Raw genomic sequence first — 15,313 nt, 5'->3', positions numbered from 1 at the left:
TAATGTTTGCCATTTGTGATCAGCTGCTTGTTTTAATCTTTCCTTGGAAAATAAATAAATAAATACCTACGTCATTGCCGTGTTCTATCGTGACGTCATGCTTGACGAGCATCACGGCCTGTTAACAATTTATTTCTAAATGTGAGCCACACTACACTATTTTGACGAACTTCCCACACAAGGATTTAGTCCAGAAAACAGCTGTTTGCCGCCAGCTTAATCAAATGGGGTTTCATTGCGTACTACTGTACTGAAATGAGTTTTACCGGACACCAATCAGCTGATTACACTGTATTTGGGTGACAATGAGTGGTTATAAACAAATACATAACCTCTCTTAAAGGTTATGACTAGTGATTTTCAGTCCTTTAGTTGGTGGTAATATGTAAGGATTTGTACAGATTTAGTAGTATGGCGTAAACTATCGTACGTAACTTGTCCAAAATGTGTTAACCGGACTCGTATGGTAATCCCGTACTCGACCGTCTCGCACGGGAATGACCACACTCGTCCGGTAAACACTTATTTTCAGGACTAGTAACGTAATATACTATTACATGATAACTTGGATACGATATAAGTTAAAGCCTATTACAATGAAAAACAGGTGTAGATAGATGACAAGAGAGGAATTTTTAATTGAACACATTAAACATGAAGAAAACATGAAAAACCAAATTTATTACCTTGACAAAAAGAATACAAAATTATCAATTTGAACAGTTCAAAAGCTCTTAGCAATTGAAAACTAATTTTCCTAGCTTTGATCTTGGCAAATTCTTTAATTGCAGAGTTGGTATCAATCTGGTTCAGAACATCAGAATGTGGTTCAGAACATGAGTCATGAAATGAAACCCACAGGTGCCGCGCTGTAGTACGCTGCCGACTTCCGACTGTCGAGCGTCAGCTCACTACAAATCGAAACTAAATGGCATTAAAGCTATGGTTCCACAGGATGCGGAATCTCCGCCATGCGGTGCGTAATTTTTCGCAGCGGAAAATTACGCAGCGAAAAATCTAGAGGGGTGGTTCTACAGACTGCGAAAATAACGTTGCGGAGATTCAGTTCTGTCCAAACTAGCGAAGAGAATGGATAGAAAGAGGAAAGCCCTTTTGGCTTTGATGCTATATGATGACATTGATGATGATGTTGTCGATCTTTTATCTTTGTTAGCGTCAAGTCACAGTGATCAAAGTGACATATTTAAGAATCGAGACAGTGAAGGGGCCTATTTTTGCTATTTATTTAACAAAACTTAAGGTGTTTCAATCACGAGATCCCGTTTAACACTACCACCGGTATGGATCATAAACATAAACAAAATGACGTTGTTGGCCCGAATCCTATACTAATAGCATTGAACATATGTTTTGGCAGTTCCATTTAAGCAATGTTAAATTATGTTTATTTTCGGGCCAAAAACGTCATTTGTTTATGTTTATGATCCATACCGGTATTTTTCTAGTAATCGTGCTTGATACCCAAACATCTCAGGATAATTGTTCGTCAGGTCTACCATTTCGACAGTTTATATTAAATGTATTATAATAATTTATTTTAACAGTAAGTTTGTTGAAAATCGGTGTTGCGATTATAGGTGTTACTTTATAATCGTTCATCTATAACTCTTTTTACAGCACAAGACATAATGAAACTGCACGGCCACAATATTTGATGGATCTTCTCCGCTGGCGGAATCCGCACTGCTACTGCTCTCAGACCAGTATGATTTCTCCGCCATGCGGAACGGAAATTTCGGGACGCGGAATCGCAAGTCATTGGAACCGCATACATGGGAACTCCATTAAACCAGTGTCGTTTTAATTCCGCAGCGGAAAAAATCGCACCGCACGGCGGAGATTCCGCATCCTGTGGAACCAGGCCTTTAAGTCCTTGAGTTGTAGTGCTGTACAAATATACGCATTTTTCATATGCTGTTGGTACAAACAGAATAAATGCCTTTATTGTGGTGCTTTGAATACTTGAACTCTGAGCAAAAATAAACACAATTACGTTGTTAACTAAAAAAAAAATGTTCCGTTGGCGCCACGGCGCCAATTTTTCGTGGCGCCATATGCGGCCGCTTAGTTTGCGTATGGGTTAAACCGGCCCTGTCCAGACAGAAAAAGCAAAACTTATACAGTTAAGACATCAATTAAACTGAATAGGACTGTATAAATAAGGTGCAATACCAACGATAACTAATTTGTAAATTACAGTGATGTGTTGGTACGTAAAAATTATTCTTGCTGCTACCAATGGTTCTAAGGAAAAGAACCAGTACCAAAAACCAACATTTACAGTTAGCAACTAAAGTACATTCGACCAATTAAATGCGTTAATCAAGTCCCAAGGTTAGTGATTTCTTGGTATTGAATTTTCTCGTAAAAAGTTATCGGCAATCAAAGTTATTTCCCATTAATTGCTTTATTCATAAACAACTTTTAATTTAGGCCTAAACTTATTGGTGTCAGTAAAAAAAAAAAAAAAACAACCTTATATAAACAACTTTTTGTTAATTAATAGATTACGTATTCTCTAAACAATGATTGGTATATCTATTAACATTAGAAAGAAATGTGACAAAAATCACACAATGCTGAGTTTTTGGAGTTTGTAGTTTTATTTCTTAAGTAGGGAGGCCGTGTATTCTAGGGAAAAGTACTGGTATCAAGGATCATCGTCAAAAAGGTTGTTATGAATAATTGGGTAGGCGTAAGTACCCAAGAGATGGGCTATGGGCCTATTGGCTGTATGGTCCAGCGATTGCATCACACGGTGAGTAGGAACAGAAAGTGACACATTGGAAGCGAGTTTAGCATCATCCATAAACCGTAAACCTCTGTTAATCACCCACTGCAGTTGTTTACTTTACACTTTACACAACCGCCATCGAAGCGCCGTCAATGAGTGGAAACCTTGTTTGTAAGCTATTGGCGACGATCATTAATAAATTTAAGTTTTCCAGCCCTATACAACACTGATTCAAGGTCTTCTTTCTGGTTATCTAACCTCAAGAACAATTTTATACACAAAGAATATCTGGTTCCTGACCTGGATGACGCCTAGTTATTTAATATCATTTACGGTTACACTATATTATTCCACTTGCGATTAATTAAATCTGTTATGTAAGAAAAACGTTTTTAATCTTACTTGGTTAGGATTTGCCTTCAAAATGTGATCGGAAATGGTTGTGGTATTTGTAAACAACATTTGTAAACAACATTTGTAAACAACATTTGTAAACATATCAGTGACAGCTAGAAAAAATAATCTTGATCCGAACAGCTGTTCGTTATTTCATAGATGATTATGTGATAAAAATTGAACTAAACTTGACAAAAATCGCACAAAACTGCATATTTGAACGTCCGTAATTTTATTTACAAAGTAGTGAGGCCATATTTTAATGGCTAAAGACACTCTCGCCAATCCAGTGAATACATCAAAATGACTTGGATCGTGATAGGTACTCTCGTTTTCCTGGAGAAGATTGCGTAAAATGCCGTCTTGAGTGTTACAGAAAGACAGACAGACAGAAATTTAGATGAGACTTGTTTCGGCTTCTTTAATGTATAAAACGTAAAAATGACCTTAAACTTTATGATTCTGAGCAATGTACAGACAAAACTCTAATTTTATTTATATAGATTCTTAAACACATCAACCTAAACAGAATATTTACTAACAAGCTTAATAATAATAAATCAGCTGATGTATTAATTACTTATACCTACATTTAACTATCTAACAGTAGTGAATTTAACAGAAAAGGTCCAAGTGTTGTTCTGGTAAAAAAAGAATAGCCAATATAAAAAAACATATGATAGAAATGTATTGATACCGGTAATGCAGGGTACCCACCTGAGGATGCAAACACGCCTGACGTAGTTTTAACAAGGGGTTCAGAACACTACTGATGAGCTTACGGTCTAGACTCTTGAGAGGAATATTGAGATCTCCAAACCTGCAACAGATCATTGCACAAATAAACAACACTCTTTACCTTTAATTGTTGAATTTAACTGTTCACAAATGCTTCAGACCAACATGGGAATTTTGAATTTACAATTTTTTTGGAATTTTCTCCTTTACCAATAATTGTACAAAAACCATTTGATATACTTAATTATTTGTTTTTTAAGCCCTTTATAAAGGTCTAGACAGAAATTGGGAAATTTTGTATTTTGGGGGTCAAAATGAGAAATACCCCTGCCGCAGCAAACCTGAGACTAGGGGAATTTCCATTTGCCTAATTGGATTTACAAAAAAAATTATCCTTAAAAATATCACATTAACTATTTAAATAGAGTTAGTTTCACAAGTAGGTTACTTACGTTAGCTGCAAAAGGGAGGGTAAAAGTGTTTTTGTTGTAAACAATTTTAAAATTGTTTAGTAGGAAATGAATGTATTTTCCAAAGTTAACTTAACTACAACAGTTGACTTATTCTCCATAAGAATAACATGGGAATTTTAAATTTACAATTTTTTAGAACTTTCTCCATATCCATTTTGCGCCTAATAACGCTTCTAGGCTACATACTAAATTATTTGTTTTTTAAGCTATCTATATATTAATTTGAAACTGTTTTTCTTTGTGACAGCTAATTTGAGAGAACGGCTGGGCTTAGGAACTCGGTAGAGGTGTCTAAAGAAAGGGGTCTGTAGATGAGCCATCAAAAGAGAAACGTGGTGAATTCCCTTGGGGCTCTGCCCCAGTGGCTTTTAAATTCCCATCCCATGTTATTCTTATGGAGGAAAAGCGTGTTTTTGTCACAGCTAATTTCAGAGAACGGCTGGGCGTAGAAACTTGGTATGGGTCTCTAAAGAAAGGTCTTGGTCTGTAGATGAGCCATCAAAAGAGAAACGAGGTAAATTCCCTTGGGGCTCCACCCCAGAGGCTTTTAAAGTTCCCTTATCAGATTTGTTTACATTACGGCCATGTGGATAATTTTACACTACTTTTAATGAACCAGCTGTTATGAGCATTAACTGAATCTGTCAAAATGAAATGTTTACATTATTATCTAACGATTTTAAAATTGATTTTCTACTGCATGGCAAGTTTTTTATAGTTTGTAGGGGTTGGAGCTTGCCTTTTTTCATTTATCATTACATTCAAGAAAGAACGTCAGAGGTTTATGAGATTATTAATTATTATGGAAGTTTTTGATAATCGGGTAGAAAATTGTGTTATAGAATAAAAGCCATGCAAGTGTTAAGGAGTACGTTGAGGATGTGAGCTATGTTCAAGTATTTAGCATGGAGTATGTTTAATCTATGGTTTTGGTGAAGTAGGTGAATTAAAGAAAATTCAGGTATTAACTAAATAAAACGGTACCTTCCCATCTCATCTCTTTTGCATAATTTGTTCCCAACAAAGCCGGAATAGGTTATGGATGTGGTTCCACAAATGTTCAAGATTTGTGGCCAAATTCACTACCCGTTGATTTCGACGGGATTCACCTAGTACAAAATGGTTTGGAAAGAAATTGTGAAATTTTGTGTTTGAAGAGTAAAAAATGTGAAAAACCTATTTTTACCCCATAAACCCCTGTTCCCATAGTCCGATCATGCCAGTTGGCGAACTCGTTTGAATAAATGTAGTTTTACACGTTTATACCAAATTTCATCAAAATCGGATTGTTTTTACTTGAGTTATTGTGCTAACGGGCACATATAAATTTGAACGGATGATGTTTTTGGCCTTTGGGGTTCCTAATCGGTTCTAGGCAAGGTCTTACCGTGCCACCTACGGTAATAGCTACTTCCCTATAGGGAAATTCGCTAACAAGACAAACGTGACATTTTAGATGAGAATAACCCAAATTATGTGTGGGGTTTTAACAAATCAAGATCAAGAATTAATACACATCAAAACTTATATTGAATTCACCTGGATATTCTGTTGACAAACTGCTGAGAGCACTCTGTGTGTGTGCACTTGTAGAAGTACTTCTCTATCTTGAAGAAGTCCAGTGTGTGAGTGACAACAGTCTGTGGTGGAACACCCACTTCTGCCAACACATCCTTCATCTGCGAGCGCCACAACATCCGCGGCACCAGGCGCAGCAAGGAGCGCCAGTCTTGGTGCATCAGGGCCAGGAACTCTGGATACTGCGAACCCGCCAGGAACTCCATCAATCCGACCAAATCTAGAAAGGAACATGAAGAATGATCAAGACTTGAGAAATCGTACGAAAAAACAATAATGCAAACTTGTCTCATATACACTACCTTGGAAATGAATACATATTAAATTCATTAATTGACTTCTTTCTCAAGGTAAACTTAGGACTTCAGTCCTTTCTTACAACCAACATCAAACTTTTTAAAAATTACAGTTAAATGAATCTCTTGTCTGATTGTTAAGCTATTCTAAAAAAAATTTTTTTGGGAGTTAACCCCTAATCATATCTGGGAACATCACATTAACTTTTATAGGCTATACCTATCTAAAATTAGTACTGTAAGTGTGAGGAAACCTTAATAAGCCGAGAAGTGTGCCGTGAATCCTAATTTAGCTAGTATAGCTTCTATTGCCATTTGAAATACATGGTTTAAGGATGCTCCATACTGCATGATGAACCTAGAGGATTGGGTATAGTTTGTATTGTCTACTACTTTGTATTCTCTAATCGATTGACAACTAATACCATTGACGGCCTTCTGTATCGGAGTGCCGGTGACTGCCCACTTGTTGATTGCAGAGAACAATTTGGCCATCTCGGCCGCCCTGCAGCTCGACCCCTCAACCATCTGTGCCTCGTCCAGACACAGACGCCACCACTCGACAAACAGCAACGGTGATGTCGGGGCAAAGAACCGCTTGGCGTGTCGCAGCGACCGGCTCACTGGTTTAGTGTAGTTCAGCTCCTTGCTCAGCACCTGCATCATCCATTTTATTTTAAACCAGTTTACTAGAGAATTAGTGATTACCAAAGCTGTTTAAAAGTGCTAATGAACTTTGTGATTATATAAATAAGCCATATTGTAATTGGCTATGACAATTTAAAAACAATGGGATTGAAAAATATATTTTTTTTTTTATAAAATTTGAACATAAAAAATACTACATTGATGAAGGTGTAAAAGAGTATATCTTAACATTTGGTTTTAACCTAGTTAATTTCTATCTGTCCATCAATTATTGTCACTTTTTACTGCATGATTTCCATTGCATTAAACTTACATTTAATTGATTGTACACATAAAATAGTTTAACATGCTTGCCAACTGTATAAAATAGATTCCTATGAGAAAACATGGGTTGTAACTGAATAGGCTCCAAATAAAGGGATTTAGATAAGTAAATAAGTGATTTAGACAAATTTTGCTAAATATTGGTCGAGATTAATAAGCTCTTATCTAAACCTTTGACTGTAATTTAAATTTTTATACCACATTTTAAAAATTGGATAGTATAATATTTACATTCTCTATAGTAGGCCTAATTGAATAAGAATTGGAAAATATCCAAGCCTACAAATTTAACACATAATTATAATGAACCAATAACTTATCACAAAAAAAGTAAATTTAACACAAAAATGAAACGACAGGAAAACCTAGTAGGCAACTAGACTTTCCATAATGCCTTCAATGGTCTCTCAATGACAAATAGAGGACTTTTTCTGTTGGAATATTGTTAATACAGCGGACTTTTGTATTCAAGGGGGATACTTATTTTATGTTGGGTTCATGAGAAGCTGATATCATCTTTTGTTTAGATTCAAGTGTATGTGTGTATTTGTCAGAGCTAAAACGCATGTAAATTTTATAGTTTAAAGAAACTAGTAACAGATATTCATTAATAGTAACTAAATAAAAACTTACCTCGTATGTAGTTACAATGATGTCGTAAGAAGCCAAGTCATGAGGCTGAATGTACCCATTAACTCTCACTCCCTCATACACAAGCACTTTCAACTTCTTCTCTTTATCCACATGTTTTTCAATCTAGACAAGTTTAATATAACTTACAATTCCTGATTAATATACACATAGGCCTACCTAAAATATGAAGAAATATTGCAGTCTGTGATCAATTAGCCTACCTACTAACACAGACTATAGACCAATTAATGGTCTATTGTCTGTTACTAATTAAATACAAATAGGCCTTTGTATTTTAATACAGGTAACATGTTTCTATACATATTATGCTAAAAAGCTATAAAAAGCTGTAGGGTGGTTTAGGGCTGGCACTAGCCCAAACACGATCACTACTAGAAAAATACAACACATCGTAATGGGGCGACGCGCACTACCCTCGACTTGTCTCTGACCCGACCAGTACACCACTCAACCCCCAGTAGACCTATATCAATCAAACAGTATGCATTTGTTTTTTTGTTTTTTTTTTGTGGTTTGTGAAGTGACTTCTTTAGTAAAATTTTGCAGGTTTTTGACACTGAGAGTTTTATTATGGCTAATAAAGAAAGGTCCTGTTTATGAGATCTATCAGCAAACATCCTTCGTCATCCCTCTGTTGGCATAATCTACTGATTATGTAGATTATGTCAAAATAGGGATGAAGAAGGAAGTTTTCGAGGAGATCACTCTGATGTTTAATGGACGTGAGAATGCTACACATTCAGTCACTTCTTCAACATTCATCTTGACACTGAAGTTTGGTAAACATTCGTTGCCGTGGTCGAGTCGTGCTATGGTCGCATGGTGAACAACAACGACTGGTTGGGCGTTTTGTGGTGGTCATGCTAGTGCGCGCCGGCCTTTAGTCAGGTGATGATGCATTAATGTAATTAATGTAATTAAATTAATTACATTAAATTTACAGTTTTTGTTTCTCCTTAGCTTCTAAGCGCAGCGTAATTAAGCTCTGCAAAATGGTTTAGAAAGAATTTGAGAAATCTTAGGCTAAGTTTTTAGGGCCAAAAATGGGAAAAACCTATTGTTAAAAGAATATGTATAAAATCCCCTCTAAAACCCCATTCCCTTATGTCTGATCATGCTGGTTTGTGATCTTGTTTCAATAAATGTAGGTTTACAAATTTATGATTCCATAAAAAAAATCTGATGACTTTTGCTTAAGTTATCATGCAGCTAACGTCTAAAAAATTATGAATTTGAATTAAAAGATGTTTTTGGCCTCTGGAGACCTCAATACGAAAAAGTAAGTCGGTCCCGGGTCCAGGTTTAAGAGACCTACTGTAATAAGTTAACTTAAGGCCTCCTTATATGGGAATTCGCTAAAATCAAACAAGCAATCTTAAAACTTATCAGGATTAACAGTTGATGATCAAATTTTAAAATAACACTTGCAAAGTAGCAAAGCTAAACAACAAACATAACCCACAATAAACAAATTGACTTATAGAAGCATATAAAATAAAAAACTTGATTGAACTCTACTCACCTCACTGATCCACTGCTGTGATATAGCCTCAGGAGAGATAATGACCGTCCCACAGGAGGGGACAGGCGGGAGTGTGGTCCAGCAACGGAAACAACAATACTCGTAGTCCGCCTGGTCCTTGTCATACCCCACACAATCACAGTGTTGCCACGTCTCACACTTGGGACACTCCACCACCTTGTCTGAATACACATCCATCACACAACAACACTGGAATGACGACTCTTGGAACCTCTTAGTCCGTCTCATACCCACACTGCTTTCTGCCAGTTTCTCTTCGTACCAAGCTTGCAAAACCATTTTAGTCGTTCGAGCTTCCGCCTTGACAGCAGCTTGACGCCTCCTCTTCGGCTTCGGGGCAACCCCGTTGTAGCAGTAGTTGACGATTACATCATCAATGACCGACTCCACAGTAGATTTTACCTCTTCAATTTCTGCTTTTCTTTTTCTAGTTTTACTAGGTTTTGAAACCTCTTCCGGAATATCAAATCTGACACGTTTTAAAGAAGCAGTACCATCATCGGTTTTCAATGATTTTAAATTCAAATCAATAGATGTAGACTTTCTACCTCTTTTCTTTCTGTTTTTGATCTGCTCCTCGTTATTTTCCTTTTTAGAATGAGGATCTTCTAAATTTTTTGACATTTCTTCTAAAGAACTCTGTGGAATAGGCCTACTGCCAATAACATCATTTAGGTTTTCCGTTTGCATACTCTGACTATTAATTTCAACAGTTGATTTTTCATCATTTTCAACAATTTCCATTTCTGAAACTTCTTTTTTTATATCACGCTCTTCGTTTATACCACATGGTTTCAAACGTTCTTTGGCCTAAAAAGATACAAAAAGGATTTTACTCACCTTAAACTTTACAGATTTAAAAAAATATAAGGTAGGCCCTAACCTAGAGTAAGTTATTACGAGTGAGCCTTTATCCGGTAATAAGGAACACAATATTGAATAATTCAATGAACATGGCGGCAGTATTAGCCCCTTATATTTGCATGAAATTGAGGTAAACTGTGTTAAGTTATATAAATTTGTGACGGATAAAAGAATCAATAATAAATGTACAATGATGTACCCTACCTTTACTTACACAATATCATAGATTATACCTTCTCAATGTAAGAAAATAGGATTAGGAATATTAAGAAAAGAAAATTAGAGAGGTGGGATGGTAACTGATTGGTCTGAGCGATGTGATGCTGTGGAAAATATTATGAAATCCCATTAGGCTACAGCACCTGAGACGAATAAAAACATAAACAGAACCTTTTTTCTTAATTCCTTGAGTAGTGGTGAGGAGACCAAGATACTTTGGTACTATCCGGAGGCCACCCTTAAGGTACGTTTTGCCTGGAGCGACAGGTGCGACGGTCGCGCAGCGACCGTCGCTGAGCGGCAGTCGCGGGACACTGATCAAAGGGGTTTTGCATAGTCCTGTTTTGCTTGGAGCTACTGTCGCTAGAGCCGCGAGCTGCAGTCGCTGGGTACTGCTCCAAGACCAGTCAGGAGCGACGGTCGCTTAGCGACAAGTTAAATTTTAGTGGTGAGGAAGACTACAGTTTATTAGAAGAAATGGCAAAACACCCCGCGCTTTATATTATATCCTACAAAGACCAAGGAATAAAGGACAACGTCAGGTTAGTTTAATATTATGTTATTATATTATAAGTTATTTTAACATATTAGTAGATTATTTAGATTGTCAACTTTAAATACTTCTAATTACATTTTCGTTTAGGTGATTTAATAAAATATTGTTCTGTATAAATGGTTGTTGATCAAATTGGCTTAAAAGTTAGGCGTGTCATATGTAAATATATACAATGCCAATTATTAAAGTAATGTGTTAAGAAGAGGCTATTCAAATATTAATGGAGTACCTATATAATGTAATATGTATTTTTTTCATTTACTATACAATCAACAAAATATAATTTTCACTCTGTGAGGAGGTTGTTTATAATACTGATTTCCAATTCAAGTTATGCTTGTGTACTACAGTACAATTGAGTAATTTTATTACATTTTGGATTGTGATATGGCAGTTTTGGAATGTTACTTATAACAAATAACTAGGCCTATAAAGAATACTTTATTGTTAAGTTTTGCCTGTTTTACTAAGTGAATTTATCGAATTTATTTAGTGACTTTATACTTAGTGCGCACTTTTGAGGTTAGGTGCACTGACGGTACCACGTCTCGTGACGCCAGGAAGAAGAAGTTGTCGCTCCAAGCAAAACAGTCTACCACCCCGCGACTGCCGCGCAGCGACCGTCGCACCTGTCGCTTAAGGCAAAACGTACCTTTATACAGCGCACTGCGGCGGTTATGTTAGGTTGAGTTATCATAAATATGTTTTTAGGACTTTCCTTGTTGTGTTATGAATAGAAAGATACCAGATGAAAAGAATCATACTAACGCCAGCCAAATCCCCTCCAAGTAGGCCAAGGTCAGGTCTTTGACCGGAGCGTGCGCATCACCTGTAACTGTCTGTATCTGGGTTAGTGTCCTGCCTGAGTGATGACTCATCTGGTATCATTCGATTTATAACACAACAAGGAAAGTCCTAAAAACATATTTATGATAACCCGACATAACATAACCGCCGCAGCGCGCTGTATACTTACTTGGCGGAGTAAATGAGCCAGCTAGCAGCGGCGATGCATTCAACTCAATCCTCGCCGACATCGCTGCCTTCTGCAAGGCAGATCTCAAAGGATAATTGTAATTGTGTCAAATTTGTACAGTAACTCAATTAAAGTAGGTATGTTCTTTCCAATTATGTAGCTATTATTGGTCTCCGGTAAACATATCCCTCTAAAATATGTGGCCTCTGGATAATACCAAAGTACCGAGACCAATTAAATGTATCAGGATACTAACTTATTTCATAATATGTTGGTTTGTTCATTTCATTTAAGTTAATTAAGTTAGATTACTGATGCCTCTAGATTAATTTTTCTTAGTATAATTTGTCAATATACCCATTAATTAAGTTAGATATTTTTAGGATCGGATAGGCCTACATAATGTCTGTTAATTTTATTAATCTTTAACTATGGTCATAATTCATTTTCCCATTCATAACAATGATTTATCATTGGTGCAATGTAGTGAGCAACAATAAAGAATCTCTCCATCCCAGAAGAAGGGTCATTGTAGTGGATCACCTCTGTACAAGTAAAATTTTGCTGTGTTCTTCTTTCTAAAGAATTAGCTATATCTTATCTTATCTTATCTAGTGCACTTACGTCATCTAGTTGTCTGGGATTTGAAAGGATACAGGATATCACTTCAACAGTTTTTCCTAATCCCATTTCCTCAGCTAAAATACCTCCCTTTGGTAGCAATATAGCAGCATCTAAAAATGAATGAATCATAGGTACTCAAATAAGAAAGTGCAGGGTAGGCTAGTCCTATATCCAGGGCCGCAGTACTTTTCTGACAATAAAAAATATAGTTTCCCAAAATCACCACCAGGGTCATTTAGAACAGGACTTTTTTCCACCTATTTCCTGCTGGATAGCGACACTACTTTACCGACTGCAGCCTTGGTAGTGATGCTATCTATCAGAATCACTTAGTAGGCTACTATGTCCAAAGCCAGTTTTATTGCAGAACATTGCCATCCAGTATAAGTTAACGGTAAATATGCATTTTAGGGTTTGCACGCGATTTTTGAAATTTTTTTTTTCATTCTACTCGAAATTTAACGCTGATTCCGAAAATGACGTTCTTTTTCCGCGGAAAACGACCATAACGCGGAAAAACGACCAAAACGACCAAAAACTCTTTTTTTACCAAAACACGTCATGTGGGTACTCAATTAACCGTAATATTAAGCAGATCACGACTATGCAAGAATTTTTTGGATCCGAGGTCAAATAAGCGAGATTTTCACGTAAATATGCGATGCTATTTTGGATTTTTGCTCTAACTTTTGTCTGTGTTAAAATACCAGCTGATCAGGATCAGCTGGTCATTATTTTATTATAATTGTTTATGTTTTAATTTAACAGGTAAAAGGGATGATACTATGCATAACCTAACTTAACCTAACCTACCCTAACCTAACCAACCTAACCAAACCTAACCTAACCAACCTAACCAACCTAACCTAACCTAACCAACCTAACCAACCTAACCTAACCTAACCAACCTAACCTAACCTAACCAACCTAACCTAACCAAACTAACCTAACCTAACTTAACCTAACCTAACCTAATCAACCTAACCTAACCTAATCAACCTAACCTAACCTAACCAACCTAACCTAACCTAACCTAACCTAACCTAACCTAACCTAACCAATCTAACCTAATCAATCTAACCTAACCTAACCTAACCAACCTAACCTAACCAACCTAACCTAACCAACCTAACCTAACCAACCTAACCTAACCAACCTAACCAAACCTAACCTAACCAACCACACCAACCTAACCTAACCTAACCAACCTAACCTAACCAAACTAACCTAACCAACCTAACCTAACCTAACCTAATCAACCCAACCTAACCTAACCTAACCTAACCTAACCTAACCTAACCTAACCTAACCTAACCTAACCTAACCTAACCTACCTAACCTAACCAACCTAACCTAACCTAACCTAACCTAACCTAACCTAATGAGCAACTTGGCAGTGCTACTACAACCAATGAATAGGTTGGTACTGAAAAATTTCCCAATTTCAAGCATATCTCCCATAATTCTCCCGACTAATTACCTATTATTTTTTACACATTAAATTACAACGATAAACCACGTTAGATGTCTCCCCCACCCAAAACCCCGAATTCCCACCTGTCCCCTAGTGAGTTGGAGTTATTGCTGGTAGTATCACGTTTTCGTGAATATCTCGCTTATTTGACCTCGGATCCAAAAAATTCCAAATCCAAAAACTTTTGTCTGTGTTAAAATACCAGCTGATCAGGATCAGCTGGTCATTATTTTATTATAATTGTTTATGTTTTAATTTAACAGGTAAAAGGGATGATACTATGCATAACCTAACTTAACCTAACCTACCCTAACCTAACCAACCTAACCAAACCTAACCTAACCAACCTAACCAACCTAACCTAACCTAACCAACCTAACCAACCTAACCTAACCTAACCAACCTAACCTAACCTAACCAACCTAACCTAACCAAACTAACCTAACCTAACTTAACCTAACCTAACCTAATCAACCTAACCTAACCTAATCAACCTAACCTAACCTAACCAACCTAACCTAACCTAACCTAACCTAACCTAACCTAACCTAACCAATCTAACCTAATCAATCTAACCTAACCTAACCTAACCAACCTAACCTAACCAACCTAACCTAACCAACCTAACCTAACCAACCTAACCTAACCAACCTAACCAAACCTAACCTAACCAACCACACCAACCTAACCTAACCTAACCAACCTAACCTAACCAAACTAACCTAACCAACCTAACCTAACCTAACCTAATCAACCTAACCTAACCTAACCTAACCTAACCTAACCTAACCTAACCTAACCTAACCTAACCTAACCTAACCTAACCTACCTAACCTAACCAACCTAACCTAACCTAACCTAACCTAACCTAACGAGCAACTTGGCAGTGCTACTACAACCAATGAATAGGTTGGTACTGAAAAATTTCCCAATTTCAAGCATATCTCCCATAATTCTCCCGACTAATTACCTATTATTTTTTACACATTAAATTACAACGATAAACCACGTTAGATGTCTCCCCCACCCAAAACCCCGAATTCCCACCTGTCCCCTAGTGAGTTGGAGTTATTGCTGGTAGTATCACGTTTTCGTGAATATCTCGCTTATTTGACCTCGGATCCAAAAAATTCTTGCATAGTCGTGATCTGCTAAATATTCCGGTTAATTTGAGTACCCACATGACGTGTTTTGT

The 15,313-nt window shown here is 36.8% G+C and overlaps 1 protein-coding gene across 1 annotated transcript in view; it reads right to left on the bottom strand.

Annotated features, from left to right (window-relative positions):
• Window positions 1-15,313, bottom strand: part of LOC129003062 (E3 ubiquitin-protein ligase SHPRH-like) — a 41,229-nt gene that overhangs the window by 23,380 nt on the left and 2,536 nt on the right. Inside the window, exons 2-7 of the mRNA XM_054431277.1 lie at window positions 12,645-12,754; window positions 9,385-10,215; window positions 7,842-7,964; window positions 6,662-6,893; window positions 5,902-6,160; window positions 3,869-3,971 (exon numbers count right to left, since the gene is read on the bottom strand). Of these exons, the coding sequence (XP_054287252.1) occupies window positions 3,869-3,971; window positions 5,902-6,160; window positions 6,662-6,893; window positions 7,842-7,964; window positions 9,385-10,215; window positions 12,645-12,754 (1,658 nt within the window). The remainder of the gene's footprint in view (window positions 1-3,868; window positions 3,972-5,901; window positions 6,161-6,661; window positions 6,894-7,841; window positions 7,965-9,384; window positions 10,216-12,644; window positions 12,755-15,313) is intronic.

This window comes from Macrosteles quadrilineatus, unplaced genomic scaffold (genome assembly GCF_028750875.1).
Source record: "Macrosteles quadrilineatus isolate MER2022 unplaced genomic scaffold, UCM_ALF_1.0 Scaffold_9__3_contigs__length_116548681, whole genome shotgun sequence".
Lineage (NCBI taxonomy): Eukaryota > Metazoa > Arthropoda > Insecta > Hemiptera > Cicadellidae > Macrosteles > Macrosteles quadrilineatus.
This window is presented reverse-complemented; position numbering and strand designations above follow the sequence as displayed.